Here is a 20,302-nt window from a genome sequence, read left to right on the forward strand (position 1 = left end):
GTGAAAGGCTTTCATTCGGCTGTGCTGGTCCAGCAAAGTCTATTTTATTTATGTGCTTCCAAGCCCTTAAAACTTCTTTTAGGGTACATCAGTAGGGAGTTAATAGAAACTTTGAAATAGGAAAAATGCCTGTGGGTTAAGCAAAAACCTAGTTGACCAACTTGAGCATAAAGCTGGTACTTAGTTGGTAGGTCATTTGCTGCGGGGGAGAGGGGAAGGTGGACTGCTGGACCACAGATAGCATTTCCCAGTGGGAAAGAAGTTGTAAACACAATTAGCTCTTAATTTGGGAAGCAGCGTATGTTTTATTTTGCTTGTGTTTGTATATTCTTGTAGAAAATGCTTCTAAGTCTTACTGCAGTTGGTTGTTGTTTTAATATTAGCTCAGCACATTTATTTGTACATATGAACTAGAGTAGCACATATATGGGCTGCTATAAAAATAATCACGTTTGGGAAGAATGAAAATATTCAAGGGTTTATTCTCTGTAACTTGCTTAAAAAAGCCCAGAAAAGAAAACGTGCCTTCACAGAGAAGTTTGACTCGGGTTTAAAATTTCTTCCATTCAAATTCTTTTCAAGAGTAGCAGGGTGGATTGGTTTTTTTGGGTTTTTTTGGTGTTTTTTTTTTTAAACAAAATGTACTTTCTTAAAGACTAAAATGTCTTAAGCACCAGCATACTGCTCTACCTTATTTCTGCTAAGTGGGATTATAAGGGATTTAATTCTATGAGAATTTCTATGTGTTTCAGGAGGTGACTTTTTACAGTGTGTTAGAGCGAGCAGTATGTGACACTCTCCTCTGGTTCCCATCACATCCCTCTGCTTTCCTACCTGGGCATTCCCTCAGTGCCAATGCCTAAGCGTCAGGGGCCTCTTGGATCAGGTGGGACCGGGGAGCGAAAAGGTGGGTCAGGAATAAAAAAAAAAAAGACTTGAAGACCGGGTGGTTAGAAGCAAATTGTATTGATTTCTCTTTGCAGGTCTGATAGTTTTGAAAGCCACTTGCTGTGCAGCAGCTTTTCCTGCCATATGTGCAGTCAATAAATGCTAGCGACTCGGCCAGCACCGCTCAGGCACTGATCTAGCCATGCCTTGGCGCACCTGTGTGACTTGAAATACAATGCAACCTGCAGGGCTGCTTCAGCCTAAAAGTTGTTTGGGTGGATTGGAGACTATAGGCGCGTTAGCTCCTGTCGAACACAAATGTTGTCTTTACTTTTTAGGAAAATACTGTCCCTGCCTTCTTTTTCTTCCTAGTTTCATCAGTCTCTTTCTTGCTTCTCCCAAGCGAAGTGATTTTTCTGGCATGGTGAATGCACTGCACATAGTAAGAACGATGACTTGAAATGGAGTATAAATAGAGAGGGAGAGTAGCTGTTCTGATTGCCATGGAGCACAGAGAGCAAACAGTCTTGAGGAATTTTGGAGAGCCAGTTAGATTCTTACATATTTACTTTTTTTTTTTTTTAAAGGATTTGGAAATTCTTGGTGATATTAAGGAGATTTAGGTGCAGAATTTGAATCTTGGGGCTATCCCTTTGTAAGCTACCATTGCTGCCCTCCATTTATCACAAGGAGAAACTATTCTGACAGAATGCCTAAGTCTTGAATGGTATCTCTGCAGGTAGGAGGCGTGTAAGATTTGTTTCAGTATCTCATTTTCTTTCTTCCCATCCCAGTTTTGGCAGTTGCTTCTTTTCATACTCATTTTATATAGTTTTTTGGCCAATACACAGATAATTCTGTCTTTTTGTTTTTTGTTTTTTTTTTTTTCTTCTTCCTTCCCTCCCCAGCTCCCTTTGCGTCCCTTGTAGCTCTAGAGAACTGGCTTGTTTATTGCTGATAGCATGGTTCATGCCAAGAAATCCTGACTCCTGGTGCATTATCGCAGGGCTGTGACGCAGGGCAGGATCACGTTCCAGATCTAGGTCTTGTTTATTTTGGATCCTTCTCATGTTGTGGAGCAGCAGCTAGTACTTGACTTCTCATACTGCTCAATCAGCTCCATCTTCCGTGGCCCAGGATCCTGCCACCTCCTCGCGTGTGCCTGCCTGCTCTGCACGCTTTGTGCTCCAAAGCCTCTGGGAGAGGAGGGCTGGAAGGGATCTGGGGGATTCCTCATCATGAAAAAGCTTTACCGAGAGGCTGGCTGTTCATTTTGTATCAGAAACTGTGACTGGAGGGTTATTTTTTGTTGTGGTTTTTGGTGATTTTGGGTTGGGTTTTGTTTGTTTGTTTTTTCATCCCCTTCCTGTAGTTGTTTGAATTGTCTTTTTAAGGAATGAGGTATAGGTGATACTATGTGGGGTTTGCAGATTCAGAGTTCCCCTGCATCCATTACTTTCAATCCTGGTCCAAGCTCATTTATCATTTTACAATTCAGTGTTGAGATTTTTCTTTTTCCTTTTTTTTTCCTCTCCCCACCTATTTTTTTTTTGCTCTGCATATTGCTTGCCGTGTGCAACAGATGTGAGGATCTGATCCCACTTCCATTGAAGTCAATAGCCAAATTCCTATCGACTTCACTGACAGCGAGAGTGAGCCCCTGTCTAGGGAGTGAGGATTAGAGCTAAGTAGGAGTAAGTAAAGTACAATAAAATCAGAATATCCTACTTACTGCTTAATGCCATGAATTCTGTTTTGAAGAATTTCTGTTTTGAATCCCATGGCTTCTTATGCTGGTGAATGCCAAGACCTGAATTCACGGGGGTGGGGAAGAGGAGGAGCTGACAAGCATAAGAGGGTTTTGGTTTCTAGAGTTAGGAGGGACATTGGTAGAAAGGAATGAAAAACAGTCTGTGATTCCTTCATGACCCTGCAGTAAAAGGACTTCAGCTGATGGATGAGGGGCTTGGTTTGGCAGGCAGGCTGCACTGGATCCACTTTTGACCATGTCAACCAAGTGTCACTGTCTAAATCTGGAATGCTGTTGTGTATTATGGGAATATAAATAAACCCAAAAAAAGGCTCAGGAAGGGGAAAATGGTTGGACAGAATCTTAAAATAAAAAAATTCTATATTAAAAAAAAATCGCCCCCGTCCTGCCCCTTCTAAACACATGGATAAAATATAAATACAAAAAACCAAAAGAACCAAAACCCCCAACCAAAAAAAAACCCCAACAAACAGGCTCAGGGAGGGGGAAAAGTGATTAACTTTCTAGATGTTTTCCTGCAGGACCAGCCTTCCCAAAGGCATCCAGATCTGCTCCAGGGAGACGGTAGTGAAATGTGGCGGAAGCCCCTTGTCGCCGTGCAGCCCCCTCTTCAGCAGCCCCTGCGCCCGCTCGGGGATGTGGGAGCTGCCTGTCACTGGGGACGTGCCATGGCCGTGGGCTTCTCCTCCTGCCCGGGGTGTGGTGACGCGTGAAGGGGTGCCTGGACTTGGACCCCTGCAGATATCAGCGTGGCCTTTAGCACCGCCGCCTCTCGGGGCCCCATAAGGAAGAATAGGCTGTTATCCTGGCAGGGCAATATTATCCACGTTTTACAAGCAGGAAGGCTGAGGCGAGGGGTTTATTTTCATGTGACTCATTCAGGATGGCCCAGGAGCCTGTGGCGGACGTGGAAATTCAGTGTGTCACAGAGCCCTGGTCCTATGTTGTCTCTCCCCGTCCTGCAAAGACTGTGGGTGGTTTGCACAGTGTAGCGGCTTGGGGATGCTTTTCTTGTTAGCGGTGTGCTGCTGGCACGCGTCTGCTGTCTCTCTGGGCAGCACGCAAGGTGCAGCTTTGTGTCAGAAGGGGTGATGGGGGGCTGCTGATTTTAGGGAGCGATCTGGTACTGCTAGAAAATGCAGCAACAGAGAAACAAGCCCCATTTCTGGGGTCGTGAACCCGGGTAGATGCAGCATGTGGATTTTGCTGCGCCACTTCCTCGTGTCACCGCTCCGCTAGGATGCTTTCTTCGCTGGCTTTTCCTTTCTTTTTCCCTTCACTCTCTCTTTTGGCCAGGATTTTAACATATATCACAGGCTGGTAGGCTAAGAGCCTGGGACTTCCCCTCACCACACTCAAAGTCTTTGATCTTTTGCTTTGGAGGTAACATCAAAAGAATGGCTGAGAAAGACAGCCAGTGCTGTGAAGTTCAACGTTCAAGTTAATAGCTTGACTGAAGGTTGTGCTGCATTGCTGGAGCTGGAGTAAACAGAGGCGAGTGCACGCATTTCCCTGGAAATGGACCCCAGTGCTGCAGAAGGGCTTCATTTGCATTCACAATTAATCTAGGCCCTACGAAAGGGCAGGCTTGTAGTTTTATTTTGTTACCTTTTTTTTTTTTTTAAATTAATTTCTCCTGCATGGGAGAAAGAAGTGGGACAGTTGGTTCAGGGAGCTGTTTTACTCGGTGGTCCCAACGGCCGGCGATGGCCAGGTATGCATCCTTGCAGCCCTGTCCTGCAGTTTGCCTGCACTTTGTTATTCCTGGGTTTTCTCCATTTTCAAAATGATTAAGCTAAAGTCTGCTAGCAAACAATTATTTTCCCCCTTCTTTTAATGATAATAATAGTAAATAAATCTCTAACCACTCCCTGCCCAAGTGTACAGTGGATAGTATGGGCTTCCCCGTGCCAGACTTTTTTTTTTTTTTTTAATTCCCTTCCCACTTCCGTTTGAAATGCTCCTGATGTGTGGGCAAATGGCTGCACCATCCATTTTTCCATTGCCATCTTCTGCTGTTTTAGTGGCCTCTACTCTGTGTGTGTGTGAGGGGTTGCTTTGATTTTTTTTTTTTTTTTTTTTAAATGCACTGTAAATAAGGTGGGGAATTTTGTATAATTTCGCAAGATGTTGCACAGGCAAGCCCTTTTGTGTATGGTTTATGGTATGAGGTGCAAGGTACTAGGCAGCGCAGGATACTCAAAGTCGTTAATGATTTGGCATTGGTGGTAATAATATTGGAATTGGAGTTTCTGAGTGGCAAAACACTGAAGACTCCAGCAACTTCATCAAGGTGCTGGATGCTTGTGGATGAGTTGGCCTGATATGTGTGTGTGTGTATATATATGGCCTTAAGGATATGTATGGCCTGGTATATATATCCTTATATTTACAAGTTTAAAGCATCATTATGAGGGACTTAACAGTATATGGGTTTGTCTGCAGTGTGGTTTGGTATGTGTGTATGTGGAATGACTGATGTGAGTGTTAAACTGTATAGTGAAGTAAGACTGAAGAACTCCCAGTTGTTTTCAGACACATCTATATGAGAGATGCACCAAGGACACTGCTAGTCCCCACGTAGAGGTGTATTCTTAATCCTGAAACAAAATAGGAGATTCAGATTAGGAGAGAAGTTAATGGCCTTAATAAACTGAGAGGGGAGATTTAAACTAACTTGGACAGTGAAAGCACTTTGTCCGATACAATTTTGACTTCTATAAACCAATTTACAAAATAGAAAAGCATTAGTCACTATATTTTTGCAAATTTTTGATCTTTTGAGTGGAGCTTTGGTGTGAGTCTTAAATCACTCACCAGTGCAAGGGATGGGATTCACAAAGGAGCAGAGCCAGTCAGGCACCCAAGTCCTTATGGCTTCTTGGAAAAATCCTGACCTGAATCCTTTGCCCTGTTGAGTGAATTAACTGTTCTGAAGTGTGTGGGAGTTCAGGACATTCGTGCCCTCTCGAGGAAATGTGGAATGCTCTGGCGGGTAATGACCCCACTGCATGAGACCACAGGGCTTTTTCTACAGGGACAGTGAGGCGTGATAATTTTTGAGCCAATTATCATTCAGAAGCGATGGCAAAACATCCAGCTCCACAGAATGACAGCCTGAAGCACGTCTTGCAGGAGCTGCTGATCTTTTCCTGGACTGATGGAAGAGGTGGTGGAAGACTGCACTGATGTCCTGCATTTTTCCTTTGCTATTCTCCTCGTGCTCGGTGGATAATTATTTATTTATTTTTATTTTTTTTAACAGAATGCAACTAATTGTACTCATTAAACCCATACACAGTCAAAGGAATTTTTCTACAATACTCGGGCTACCCTGATAGCTGTAAATCTTCCCTGGGGAGGGATCACCTAGGGAGCAGGGAGGGCAGGGCAGTTTGAAGTCCCTCTGCCCTTCAGGTAACATCCTCGAAACAATGTGTTGCAAATCCCAGTGGTGCTTATAGGGGGGGCAGGAGGAAAAGAGTAATAATTTTCAGTAGATTAGCAGCTATTGTATCACCGCACGTTGCTTAATAAGCCTGATGTTACATGTAAGAGGTAAGCTCCTTAGTGGGAGTAGGGTGCACTGTAATGACCTTTTGTGTGCAGGTCTGTTGAGATGAAAGGTCCCTCCTGAGGTTATCAGTTTAGCTCTGCAGCATGCAGAAACACTGACTTCAACTTACTGTCCTGTGCAGATGCTCTTCAGTCTATTAATGCTTTCAAAAATCTGTTTAGGAACCTGGTTTTTCTTTCTCTGATTCCACCTAGGACAAATTTGACTTGGAAATAGAACAGAAATGCTGTGTCGTGATTTTTAAAATAAATAAATAAGCTATTGCTATGAAAGGGAGCTCATTGATCCTTACTTGCTTCATTTATAATTACCCTTGTATGCAGTCATCCTACCTCATCTTTAAAGAACAAAAACGCCTCTCAAAACCCCACCAGACAGCTAACATGGCTTCTTGTGTCCCTCCCCGCCCCAGTCTTTTCAACCTCAAGAACTTATAAAATATAAGTGTCCACAATAAGATTATAAAACGTTGTAAGATTGGAGTCTTTGCTTTCCCGGCTGTTCAGTAAATAGTCGGTGTCTCTTGGATGTGCCCTGAGGCTCTGAAACCTGAGGCCTGCCCACATCTTGAGTTCTACTTTCCTCCTTGCAAAGTGCCTCTGGCTAGTGGAGCTGTCGATGCAGCCCCTTCCACCCACCCCCACCTCCCCCCCCGCCCTGCGAAGAAAAAGCCTTTTTTTCTTTTTTTTTTTTTTTTTTTTTTTAAAGAGAGATGTATACCTGTAACAAACCTCGAATAGCTACTGTTTTTTCTTATCAGTTGCAGGTAAGGCTAAACCCTAAAATATTCATTTGACACCTGTGGGTCCAGGGCACTTAGCGCAGGCGTGTGAAAGCTCCGGTGCCGCCGGTTTGTCTGTGGCTCTCCCAGAGGGTCCATGGGGGGCCGGCGTGTGTCCCCATCCTCTCCCTAAGCCTCTGCAGGGACCTCCCTGTCCCCCGGGGGTCCGTGCCGCTGCCCCAGAGCCCGGGTTGGGCCCTTGGCTTTCAGAGAGCATCCCGTAGGTGAGTGCTCTTTTGCAGGCTGGCTCCTGGGTGGTCCAGGGCTGGGCTGTCATGTCCCGGAGCCTTTCCCCGAGGATTCCTGCCCTCTCCTCCTGCACGGGCTTGTCGAACCCCCGGCCCTCACCCTCCTGCGAAGGCGAAGTGCGAGCTGGTGCCTAACTCCCAGGATTTAGTAGTAAAGAGGCAGCCCCGGGCTGACTTCGGGAGGGTGAAGTGCTGCGCACCCCCGTTTTGCCTTTCCCTGGGGAGCACAGTGCTTCGCAGGCGCTTCTCCGCCGAGGGGGGCTGCCGCGGGCCCCTCTCCTCCTGGGCAGCCCTGGTCCCCGCACCCCTCCCTCGCGAAGGCTGAGCAGGGATGTGCCCGATCCTGGGGAGAGCTCCCACAGGGAGCAAGGCATTTGCTAATTTTATCAGAGTGGTGGGCTTGAAGCTATTCCGCCATTTAACTCTGTGTGAACCTGATTTACCATCCTCGGCGGAGATTTCGCTCCAGTTACAAAGTCAAATATGCCTTTCTACTCTGCTTTCTGGCTCTGAAGTGAAAGTTGTTTTTCTAGTGCCTGCTAAGTTCCTTTAAAATATTTTTTTTTTTTGCATATTCATATCGGGAGAGAGGGGACATAATATACATGAACAGGCTTAAAAAACACTCAGTGTTCCCAAACTATAGTCCTTTAAATAAATAAATATAAAAGCTGCCTTGCGGGCCAGCCAGTTCAAAATGCCTGCACTATATTTAGCAACAACAGCAACATTTTTGGCTATTTACAGATTTATACGCTCAGGGCTGCTCTGATGACTCCTTTGTTTTAACTTTGGGGCTGTGGCATGCAAGTGTGACAAATGCCAATCTGGGGAGCGCGGGTGTGTTGTGTCTGCGGGAGAGCGGGCTCTGCTCCCCGTGGCCATGAGTTAGGTGTTCACTGCAGGATTGCTGCAGGAAAGCAACCCTCACCTCTCCAAAACAAACCTCTTCCACAACCACAAGAATTTGGCGCATGGGGCAGAGTCCCTCCAGGACATGAGCTATTGCAGAGCTGCTGATACCCTTCTCCCTGGGACAGAGGCCCCCCTCCCAGCCAGCATTTCTACACGGATTTTTTTTTTTTTAATTATGATTTTTTTTTTCTCCTGCCTCTTTTCCCCACACCCATTGAGAGGAAAAACACAGGCTCACGCATGTTGCATTTTTCCCTATGCAGAAGAAAATCTGGTTTTTCCTTTTTCTATAGATGCGTGGAGCTGTGTATGATCTTGATTTGGTGTTTAAAAAAGTGGGTTTTCCTTTTTTTCCCAATTTATTAAAACTGAAAGGATTATTTTGTGGTAATGAATTGTGCTGTTTGACTTTTGTTTCTAGTCACTTTAGCTCAGGGAGTGGCTAGGCCAGTATAATTGTTTTGACCTAAGAAAATGTATCTCTCTAAATAAACAAAAAAAGAACATTTATCCAAAACTTCCAGTAGTATAGTTTGTACATATTTGTCCCTAAAATATGTAAATTCAATAGAAGTCACTTAAATTTAATGGATAATGTACTCTTACTTTTCAAAGTGCCTTTCAAATGCTAGACCATTATTTGAATTTTACAGGAATTGGACTTGTTTTCCTTGGTGAGCCTTTTTAATCAGGAAAAATAATTCACAGTGGTCTCAATTCTGGACTGTATTTGCTTTCACATCTTGTGTGTCTGCATCTCCTTTAAGAAAAAGCAACATTTTATTTGTTCTTGAGGAAGAGTTTGTGTGGCTGATGATTCAACTAAGAATATTTTAAAAATACTTCATTTAAATACCATAAATGCATATTGCATTGTTTTGGTAGTGCTGGAGGAAACCAGAAAATAAATACATGGGGTAGCTGCCCAGGAACAAGAGGTGACAGCACAGATTTAGTGAATACTTCATTTGTTTGGTTTTGCTTTCAATCCAAATGATTCACTTAGTCCTCTGCCTAAATATAATTCTTCCTACTTAACCAGGAGTTAGCTTTGTGTTTGGCCAGACGGGGTGTCTTTTCCATGGGTATCTGAAGGCAAGCCTTCATCTTTTCCTCTTCTGATGGACAGTTGAGACATCCAACTTACGTTTGGAAGGAAAATGGGTGCGAGTGGTCTTGCTGGCCCAACAGACTAATGCCATCGGAGAAGCAAATAGGAGGATTATTGATAGGGGAAACAACTGGTGCTGAATCCTGGGAGGGAGTGTTTCTTTCCCGGCTCTCTAGGAGGGATTTGGAAAGAGCCATAATCCTGGGTTAGGAGTAATTTGTTACAGCAAGATGATACTTGAGTGGCAGGAGGATTCTGGCGGAGACAGCGAGAGGGTTTTATTCAGAGGAGTAGCTGGTCTCACAGAAGGTCAGTCTGACACAAATCCTACCCCAGCCCACAAGTTTTGTTTCTCAGCCAGCGCAATTAGCTGAGGGGACTCTTGACCTCTTTTACATCTTTCAAAGGCATCTCCATGCATCTGAACTAAAAGATTACGGTGAGGAATGTGGACCAGGATATGATGCAGTGGAAAGTTGGGGTTTTTTGTTGTTGTTTTTTGTTTGTTTTTTTTTTTTTTTCAAAGACAGGCTTTCTGAAAAACAAAATAACCTCAACAGCAACCTTCCCAGCTTCTCCTAGGAGGTCAGAATATTGCTGGTTTCAGTGTTATCTCTGGGACTTTTTTCCTGAGGTTGCCTTTAGGTTACATTTTTGAGTTAACTTTTTGGGTTTGTTTTTTTTTTAAAAAAAAAAGATAGACAAAAGCTACCAACCCTGGGGAAAGAGAATTTTGCAAGTTCTTGGTTTTCAGGAGGGCCTGAAACCCTTGGAGCCATCTATTCTGCAGTAACCCCTTGTTGCATCGAAGACCCAATCGTGCATGGAAACCACAAGGGAGGCGACAGGAAATTCGGTATGAAATTTGCTGGGTTTACTAGAGAGTGGCTCCCGGCAGTTCACCCAGAATTGCTACATCGACAGGAATTTTTGTGGTAGTGATTCGAGTCATGAGTTTCACTTACCCAACAGTGGGAGAAAATATGACTCTTACAGTAAAGCCCCATTAAGCGATGTTACAATAACAAGCAAACAGCTAAATTCTCCTGTAGCACTTTTATGCTGGGATCCCACCCACCCGTGTCTCTTGTTCACAGGTGCTTCACAGAACCCAAGATGAGAATTTGGATTAAAGAGTGAAAAAAAACCCACACCACCAACCCAGATAGTCTGAGAGGCCCCTTCTCCCATCTCACCCATGTCACCTGTCTGCTGGCTTCTGATAGCCAGAGGTGCTGAGCGCTTTTATCAGTCAACCCTCTTTTGGCTCAGATTTTGTAAACTGAGGTTTCTGAAGTCATGCAGCTCCTCACAGAAAGTGTGTGATAAGCTGCTTGCTTGTATTCAGTCTTGTGGATGTGGGGCACAGTGCTACCTTGCTGAGGGCCACTGCCACACAGCCACCCTGTTGCCGCAGCCTGTCCTGGCCTTTATCGTCCTCCTCCATCCCTCCACACCATAAGAAACCAAATCAGACACTTTTTTTCCCCCACAAATAGGAAACACTTGGGAGAACAGATTGGGCAACTGTCAATCTCTGGTTATAGTAAGAAATGACAAAGACAAGTAGGTCTGATCCAGGACAGAGGTGCACAAAGCTAGGCCTCTATCTTTTTTTTTCTTCACACACATATATGCAGTGATAAATGATATCAGTTCAGTAGCCTTATTGTACCCTGGTCATGTAGAAATGACTTTCCTGATGGCAGATAGCACCAGGGTACAGAAGGAGTCTGGTTAAAACTTCCCATGATTAGGAAACATGTAACTCCCACTCCACACTGAGTGATGGAAGCAAGGTCAAGGTGGGGGTGAGTTTTGGAGAGCTCCTTTTATTTCTTACACCACCACACTGTCCTGCGCCACAGATCCATGCAGTGGGGTGAGAAGGGAGCAGGACAGAGCAGACATGTTCTGCAGTGTTAAAGCACATGGTTGACCACTGAGCTCTGTTAGGTTGGTTTGGATTTTTTTTGTTTTTCTTTAAAAGAAAAAGGTAGTTGCAAAGCTTAAAGTTATAGTACCTCCTTTATAAATGGGGTTATGCTCTTAACAGAGTTGGAAAGTTTTAAGGGAGGCAAGGTTCCCCTGGAGCAGCCCTTCTGTTACAGTGGAGGTAGTTCAGTGCCGTGATCTCTGTTTCTAACGTGCTGTCAGATATTTTTACTGTCTGTCTTTAATGGGGAGGAAAGGAATTATATTTTATAGACCATAAAATGCATTCTTGGACTTCATGCAAACACTAGTTACCAATTGTTCTCTCACTCTCTGGGAGATTGCCAGGAAGAGAAATTAAATGTGGGTCTGTACATCAAATTGTTCGGTGAGTCTTGGAGACTGGTTTAGCTTTGCTGAGTCTAAACAAGCCATATCTACAGAAAGACTTTTTTGAGATGTCATGACTGCCCCATTCTTTCTCTGATGGAAACTCTATGCTTGAGTGGAACAGAACAGGTTGCAGAGAAAATCTGGGGAAAGTAGTTTGACGATTAAGAAGTTGTTTTTTTGTTGGCTTAAAGTAAGTAGATAAGAAGTTTGTTCTTGTTCCTCGACTGAAATTATGCTTTTATTTGTGCCTGTCTTTTGGAACAGTACTTCGTAGACATCCAAATAGTACTCAGCCAGCCTGCTGATTTGTGCAGTGAGGGATGTGGGGGCTTTCAAATTAAATGTGGAAAGATAAATGGTACTTTCCCAAGCTCCACCCAGGATCAAGAAACACTGCCTGCAGTTGTTTTGCTGAGATACCATGTGAACTGCAGAAAGTAATGCTGTACTTCCGAGTCACATGAACACTCTTCCTCTAGTAAAGCTAAAAAAATTATTTTTAATTCCTACGTAGCTGATTAGCCTTTGCTTAGCTTCTTCATGCTTAGTATCAATATCCTAGAACTCAACTGTAGTCTACCAACCTTGCATTCATTAGAAGGAAAAACCCTGTTTTACTTCAGTAAAACTGATGGCAAGGATGCCTTTCATCCACGTCAGAATGAGCAAATAATTATCTGAATTTGCTTGAACTTTCATAGGCAATAATTTTAAAGGAAGCTTCTGGTTATTCTCTCTAGCTCTCCCCCACGGCAGCCTCCTCCGTGCCCTTATCACTGTGTATAGAAAAACATTGTGAGTGACGTGCGGCAGTAGTAATGGGATGTAGCTGTTGTATTGCATCTCATCTGGGATGCGGGAGAAGAGCTGCATGTGCTGTGAGGGCATGGAGCCTGGTGATTAGGTCAGGAGAAAGCAACTGATCTGGTGCTTGTGGGACGTTCCTCCACCTCCACTCAGTCTGACTGCTCACCCAAGAGGGAGCGGCAGTTGTTGAGGAGGCTCGTGGGTCTCAAACTGTTTCTCCATGTCTTGTTCCACCCCAAAACGGGCATCATCTTTGCCCATTGTGTTAGATTGCTCTGTGGCTTCAGTGAGGCACTTACAGATCGCAGAATTTCTGCTTTCAGGCATCCCTCCTTTGAGATGATCTCAAACTGTTTAATTGCGAGCACATTTCTGTAACTTTCAGGCAGTGGAGGAATCTGCCTTTTCCTTTTTTTATGCCCTAGCAGCACTTGCACTTCAGCAATGTCACAGAGGCATAGGCAAAATATTAAAATGGCAACTCAAGGCCCCGGTTTCAAGGACTCTTGTGCATTACTGGAAAGGAAGGAGACAAGGTGACTTGAGTTCTCAATAATGGGGAAGTTCAAGGCACTAGAAGTGTCTTTTTCAGGAATATATCACACAATGCTTTGGCTGATACCAGTGCTGCTGAGTAAGTGGCATTTTTAAATTGGGAAGATGACTTAATGACCTATGTGCATGTGTCTGTGCAGGTACACAGCACTTACCAGGTTTTTTTTTTGTGCCATTTTTTCTCTATTTATGTGTTTTATTTAATAATTTATTTTTGTAGTGTTGCAATAGTTTAAAGGGCAATATTAATTTTAAAAAGAAGTGGAGATATGTGATAAATACTTCCGTGTTTTACAATTCCATGCTTTCATTTCTTGAATGCTGTGGGGAAATCTTTTGTGTGGAAAGGATCGGTGTCGTTGAAATGAGCTTCGTGGCTCTCCTTTTGAGCAGCTCCCTTGTGCCTCGTCGTGGTACATTACATATTCTGTAGAAGGGCTGAACATTGTGGGTGGTGTCTATTACTTCTCATACAAAAAATTCCAGGCATTGCAGATCTGCAAGAAATAGGAGGCCCTCTTAAAGTTCCTTCAGTTATTTAAAATAAATCCTTCAGATTTTGCTCTCACACTGCACACCTCTACAAACAAGGTGATAACTGAAGACCAAAAATAAGGGGTTGAGGTAAATTAAGGGATGGAGCAGAAGCTGAGGGTCTACTTTTAAATCCTTAGAGGCTTTGCCTTCTGACTTAAGTGGGGACACTAGTAGGTTGCAGACCTTGCTTTGTAGGTACCAAGACGAGTATCCTCTTGCAGCTATTTTTCTTGTCCACAGAGAGCAATTATAGTCTTGTTAAGCTCTGTCTTTGTTCCTGTCACCTTCCCCATAAATCTCAGCCCTCCCCTCACCATTGCACTTTCCATGTTACTACTAGATTATCTCTGGTTAAAATTTGTCTAGATGCCCACTTCCAGAAGAGCTGCTAACTAAATATAGAAGAAACTCCTGAGCTTAAAATTTGACGTCCAGGTGTGTACTTCCATGTGAGTCTGCAACGCTGGCCAAGGGAGAGACTAACAGCAAAACTAGGATCACAAATATTTCTGCTTGCATGGCCTGCCGAGATCCAGGGAGAAAGTGCAGACTCTGAAGGTGAAGATGTGGTCCCATGGTTAGGGGAGGTATTGGAGGCCTGTGGCATCAAGCTGACTCCAGGAGCCCTGCTCCTACTTGTTTCGGTTCCTGGGAGCTAATAAGCACCAGCTGCAGGAAACCTGAGCTGGAAAGTGTTGTGCAGCTTTCCCTCCATTTAAAAATACAGCTTTTTTTTAAAATTGTGTTTATGTATTTGTATGCTGTGGGACATCACTCGTAGGGCATTCCAGCGGTGAAAACAATAGCGTGACAAGGGAGCAGCTCCAGGTTGGACATCGGTGCAGGAAACACCTGTGAGCTCTGTGCCATCCCTTGCATCGGGGCCGTGTCGTGAGTAAGAGTTTCCACCAAACTCCTCTAGTCTTGGATGTGAATTTTAGCAGCTTTTGACCAACTCTGCTGTGAAATCTTGGGGAAGATGTTTGTTTGCCCTGCTGGTGCTCAGGAAGGCAGCTGCTTTGGGTGGTGTTTGTGGGGGTGGGCATGCAGAGCTGCTCTTGGTGGGTCTGTGCTTTGCAGGACCTTCTAGTTGCAGATGGGAGGGGTGGATGTGATGCTCACAGGAATGGAGGGTAGGGTGGGTTTTTTTTCGTTCCCCTTCTACAGAAAAAAATCTGTGCCGTTCAAATCATTTGCCTTTTCCCTTGTGCTGACAATTTAACAGCCTTTTTAAAAGCTTTGGTTTCTCTCAAGTACGCTCGCCCCATACGTGTTTTAATTTTTGTGCGGAGGCCTGGAGCTTAACAATTATTTTGCTTAAGCTCTCTGAGACTTGCCATAAAACTTTTTTTCCTTTCTTTTTTTTTTTTTTAAAAAAACACACACATGCTAATGATCCCCATCAGATCATATTGTTAAACAGGGAATAAAATGCTTATGCCAAGATGACATTATTTAAAAAAATGTTAAAAGCAGGCCAGCAGAGCTCATTTCAACAGTTTTGCTCTGAAATAATTTGCACAGATTTGTTAGAGTTAATTTGTTGAAAAGTTCAATGTTTGTACAGGCAAGTCCTAATTTCCACACTGAGACGCAGAAGCAGGAGAGGAGCGGGTGCGTGTCCAGTGTTTGCAGGAGCAGGATGGTGGGAACTTCCCTCCCTCCTGCCCTTCCCCCCTGGTGCAGGAATGTAAAAGCAGTGTCAGAAGGCTGGGAAAGTCGGCTTCAGATTTTTGCGGACTCCTTGCAAATCAGAGGAACTGTCTGGCTCAAATCTGCATTTAGGGCCGAGAGAAGAGGATTTCCTGCTATTTAGTTGCTTGAGGAAGGAAAGGATTTACCTCTCCGCTGTAACAGGACTTAATTTTTCTCCTCTTTAATAAGAATATCGTAGCGTAGGGCAGCAGTAGTAAACCTGCAAAAGCAATCACGCCTCTCCCCCCTCTTCCTTTACCCTCCCCACACCATGATGCAACTCCCCCCTCTGCCCAAGCATCCTCCCGTTCCAGCTCCCAGCCCCGGCGATGGCTTGGCGTCTCTCTCCATCGTGAAGGAGAGTCGTGGAGGGGGCGGCTGCTGCGACGTCGCTCGCTCGGCCGGCCGCCTCGTTCGGCCCACCATCTGGATCCAGTTAGCTCTCTCGGCAGTAGGGCTGAGTCTCATTTCCTCCAACCAGTAATGTTATATAGGCAGTGATCCTGTTCTGCCCTAACATAATTGAAAATTATGTGTATTGTAGACTCGCAGCGCTGAAATGTAGACTCGTAAAAATCTGTGGCTCAGGTAGCCTGTGGAGATTGAATTTGGCACACAATGAAGCTTTTATGTAAAGTAAGAATTATAAGCCACCACATCAATATTGTGTTACAGGCATGACAATTCTTGGATGAGGAGGCCTTGAGTCAGGCTCGTCACCTTAAACAATGCTAATATTTCATACTCTATCAATGGGACTGGCGTTTTGAAGCCAGCAAATTGGACTTACTTTCTTTTGTAAATGTCCCGCCATTGAAGCTGTGGGTTCGTTAGCTTGACGCAGGCGTTGGCTGCGGGCTCTGGCCCTCTGTTTATCTGACAGACAGAACATCTCGCCCTTGGCAGGGCCAGGATGCTGCTCTGGATCTTGGCCACTTGGTAGAGCTCATGGAAGTTGCTTTGTTGACCCTTGTGTGTTACTGCTCTCTGTGGAGACTGTGTGTTTTATCTTTATTTTTTTCCCCCACTGGTGCAAATGGAAGCTGTCCCTGTGTGTCCTTGAGTGCAAAACTGAGCCCTCTGGGTTCGGACCATTCCTGCTGTGCTCCACGTGCATGTCCAAGAGGAGAAGCAGCTTTGGCTGCATTTTAACCTTTGCACTGTAAGCGTTCTTGGATCCTCTGTGGTAGGGGTGGGTAAAGAGAATGACTTTATTGAGAGTCCAAACTAAGGGTTTTAAAAGCTGAAAAGCAAAGTAGCAGTAAGATCTTCTGAAACTTTCATCTTGAACTTAGGCTGGTCAGCCTGGTGTGGGAGCACCTCTGCTGAAAGTACGGTCTCTTGTGAGATCGAGGTGGAGCAGGAGCAACTGTACCTTTTTGCTCTGTTTCTTCTAAGGGAATTTATTGCTAGTAAAAAACAGTAGAACTGACAGTCCTGAAGGCTTTGTAATCCCTGCAATAATTACTGACTGGACAGGGTCTGATGTGAGCTTGCTCATGCTGCTGTGTCAGTGCCTCAGTCTGCCCTTGGGGCAGTCTCAAGAGAAGCCCACGTGTTTCTTGGCCTGTGTTTTAGGACAGCTGCCGACCTGAGCTCCTTCATGGGTTGTCATGGTTGTAGGAATATTCCAGGGTTGCTCATGACCATGGGCTTGTCATGGAAAATGAGGGCGGTTGGTTTATTTTGGTGGGTAGTGGCTTAGTGGCCATTTCCTGGAACGCCACCAGTTGAGCTGGCAGGTTCTTATGCTTTAGCTGTCGTAACAGTAATGTCTCACTCTCCAAAATGGTTGTAGAGTTTGAAAGAGTCATGTACCACGAGGCACATATCCTCTGAGGACGTTTTCCTCGGAAAAGGGGAAAAATACTTCACTAGCTGGAAAACCTGAGGAAGCCAGTAGTAGCCATGACCCATCAGGACCCTTTCTGCAAATTCATATGCCCCTTTATGTGTGGTGGTTACAATCACTGTCTAAGAGAACCGATGGACTTAACAAAAATGTAGCTGTTGAGTTGTTTAATAGTGCCATCTGCAAATCTGATATGTATCAGATTTCCCCTCAAGAAGTTCTCAGTCGACTTAGGTCCATTTTCTGTGCACTTGGGTTGCATTTTTAAGCACTTTTTTGAAACCACAAAGGGTTAGAAAGTTACTTTAACATCATCTCAACTTTAAAATTTATGTTGTGGTCACCTATATTGATGAGCAGGGATTTGACACAAGCGATCAAATATCTGGAGGCTTACAGTTGAGTCGTAGGAGTTAGAAATGTCGCTTATGGTAGACTAGTTCTGGTTTGTTTGGGTTTTATTTCTTGTTTTTAAGAAGTGCTGAAACATTCTGGTCCACATTACACAAATCCCAAATGTGAAGATGAATAAAAACAAGACTTCTTGGAACTTGAGGAACTCGTATGGGGCACAAATCCAGTGTATGGGTTTGTTTATTTGCATTCCAGTAGCTCAGAAATCTCGGGCCCTTCAAGTGATGGGAATTGGTAATGTGTCCTCCTGCTGACTCCTGCTTTTGGTCACCTTCGTGCCCAGGGTCTTCCAGCAAACAGGCCTTGTATGCTAGCAAATGTTTTGTATACGTGAGCAAAGTGATAGTGATGTGCTGAAAGCATGGAACCAGATCTCCTTCCTTCCTTCATGGAGATTTAGATACGGCTTCCGTTGTTCTACTGCAGTGGCGGGGTTGTTTGTGTGTGGTTGTCCTTCAAGATTAATCTTACTAAAAAAAAAAAAAAACACCAACCAAAAAACACCAAAAAAAAAAAGAAGGAATGGGTAAACATAACTATTTCTCTAAATATTTTCTAGGAATAGATCTGTTAGGTCAACCAGAGTCTAGTGCTAAATAGGATCTTCTGCAGTGGCCTGATCTATGCATACAGATGCTTTTCTTAGTTCTGGGAGGGAGCTGATGATATGTGGTAGTACACATTTCTTCCAGCATGATACAGGGCTTTTAGAGATCACGTATTAACCAGTATGCCTAATTGGCACAGTGCAGCACCATGCAGAGGGAAAAGCTTGGGCTGAAGTTATATTTAGATGTACTGCATAGAAGTCTGTTTGGGCTAACTAATTTCTCTGTGGGGCTGCTCTTGGTCAGAATCGAGCACTTGTGATGCAACAATCTGGGTACCAGCTCAAGACTTCACCTGTTTGGTGGAAGCCTGGAGCTCCACTGTGCGATCTGGCTGGGGTGCAATGGCTCCTCCGGTGAGTTTAGTGAGAGGACATGCATGCCCAAGAGCAGAAGTTTTAGTTGATATTTGATGCTGGTTAGATCTGTGCAGATGTTCTGCTCTTTCTTGAAGAGTAGTTAAGCTTTTTTTTGCCTTTGAATCAACACCCGCTTATGCTGCAGACTCGCTGCCTGTGTGTATTCAGCCTATCTGTTGATGACAGTGACAGAAATAAGTTTTGGCTATCCCCAGCGCCTGCCCAGCACAGCAGGGCCTGAATGCACCAGGCTGTACTGCCTTGGACATCATCAACGGGAGAGCTTATTCAGTTTGGCCTTGCAATTGAATAAGTTACACTGTGCGAGTCCCTTAAGGGTTGTCTGACAGAAGATGAACAAGAAGAAAATAATCCATGGTGACTTCCAGGAATGGTGAAAGTAGAGAAAACAGGTGCTTTTTGGGGTAGACCTCTGCCTTTAGGGCTCCTATAGCTCTGTGGAGCCAGAGGAGTTGACATGGTGCATTTGTTGGAAGAGGGTTGACAGATGACCCATTAAATAATGAGATCGTGTTCTTAACCCACGAGACGTGTTTTCCTTCTCCTGAGACTGATAATTCACCTTCCCCTCCCTTGTCCCATCCTGTCCATGGTTTTGATATTTTTGTTTCTGTGTGGGCTTTATTCTTCTTCCAGATTTGCTACGATTAGTAAAATCAATGTAATACTGTCTTTGCAATCTGCTTTATTTTCCTATTCCTGAACTGTAATGTGGTGGTATGAAATTGTTAGTGTTCTGCACAGATTTTTGTCTCCACAAACATGCAAAGTCGTCTTAATTTTTGTTTCAGTTCCTTGCATAAGTTTTAATTTATATCTTTTTACCCATGTTACCTAAGATTTGTTATTTTTTTTGCCTTTCTTTTCTGAACTCATTTTTCTTTCCCCATTTTTGTTTCCTCCATCCAGTATCTGCAGATGAAATGGCCACTGCTTGATGTTCAGGCAGGGAGCCTTCAGAGTAGACAAGCCCTCAAGGATGCTAGGTCTCCATCTCCAGCACACATTGTTGTAAGTAAACGCAGAAAGATGTTCTTCCTTTGTTTAAAAAAAAAAAAAAAAAAAGGCATTTGACATTAATGGCATTGGTTGTCATCAGTTTTCTTTTATACAAACCAAAAGAAAAATATTTCAAAACAAACAAAAACCCTAACAAGCCCATGGTAAAAGGAGGGAATACACTTACTATTGCTGGGCTGTTTATGAGATTATCATTCATGTGCCTCGTAGGAGAGCAGAGAGTTGAAAATGCTCTAAATTTACACACTGCAGAATTACTTAGTGGCAGTGAAGTCCTATCAGGCTGGTTTACACATCTGACAATGTTGAACTGAAGAGAATGAAGAGAAACTTTTGGAAAGCATTAAAAAAATAAAAACCAAGCCTGTTCTATGGCCTTTACTAAAAAAATTTTTTATTGCAAAATCTTGAATGAAAGTTTTGTGAGAGTTGGTCAGCATTTTACCTGGGTGCAGGCTCAACAGAGCACATGTCCCTTTGTGTTGTGATGACTTTTCATTTAGTGCAAAAAGTGTTATCAAATGTTTACTACTTACCTGCAAAATATAAAACCCACTTTATAATGAGTAGCATTGCTAAAACCAGCTTCATTTATTAACTCTCACTTAATTTTTCAGTTCTTGGTTAAATTTTCTTGCTTCTATTGTAAAAACAATGTTGACTTTGAAATGTTCAATACAAATTTGCATGAGAGGGGCTTGGGGTTTTATTTTACTTTATAAAATAGCATCCATAGAGGTCTAAAATAAAACTGCTTATATGGTGTGATGCAAGAGGGGTGGTATGCATTAGCCCATCCTCACCCATAGCCAGTG

The 20,302-nt window shown here is 43.8% G+C and overlaps 1 protein-coding gene across 24 annotated transcripts in view; it reads left to right on the forward strand.

Annotated features, from left to right (window-relative positions):
- Positions 1-20,302, forward strand: part of TCF7L2 (transcription factor 7 like 2) — a 181,168-nt gene that overhangs the window by 44,769 nt on the left and 116,097 nt on the right. For all 24 annotated transcript variants that reach the window (XM_074831286.1, XM_074831299.1, XM_074831300.1 and 21 more), the window contains exon 4: positions 19,377-19,478. In XM_074831286.1, coding sequence (XP_074687387.1) covers positions 19,377-19,478 — 102 coding nt within the window. The remainder of the gene's footprint in view (positions 1-19,376; positions 19,479-20,302) is intronic.

This window comes from Strix aluco, chromosome 7 (genome assembly GCF_031877795.1).
Source record: "Strix aluco isolate bStrAlu1 chromosome 7, bStrAlu1.hap1, whole genome shotgun sequence".
Lineage (NCBI taxonomy): Eukaryota > Metazoa > Chordata > Aves > Strigiformes > Strigidae > Strix > Strix aluco.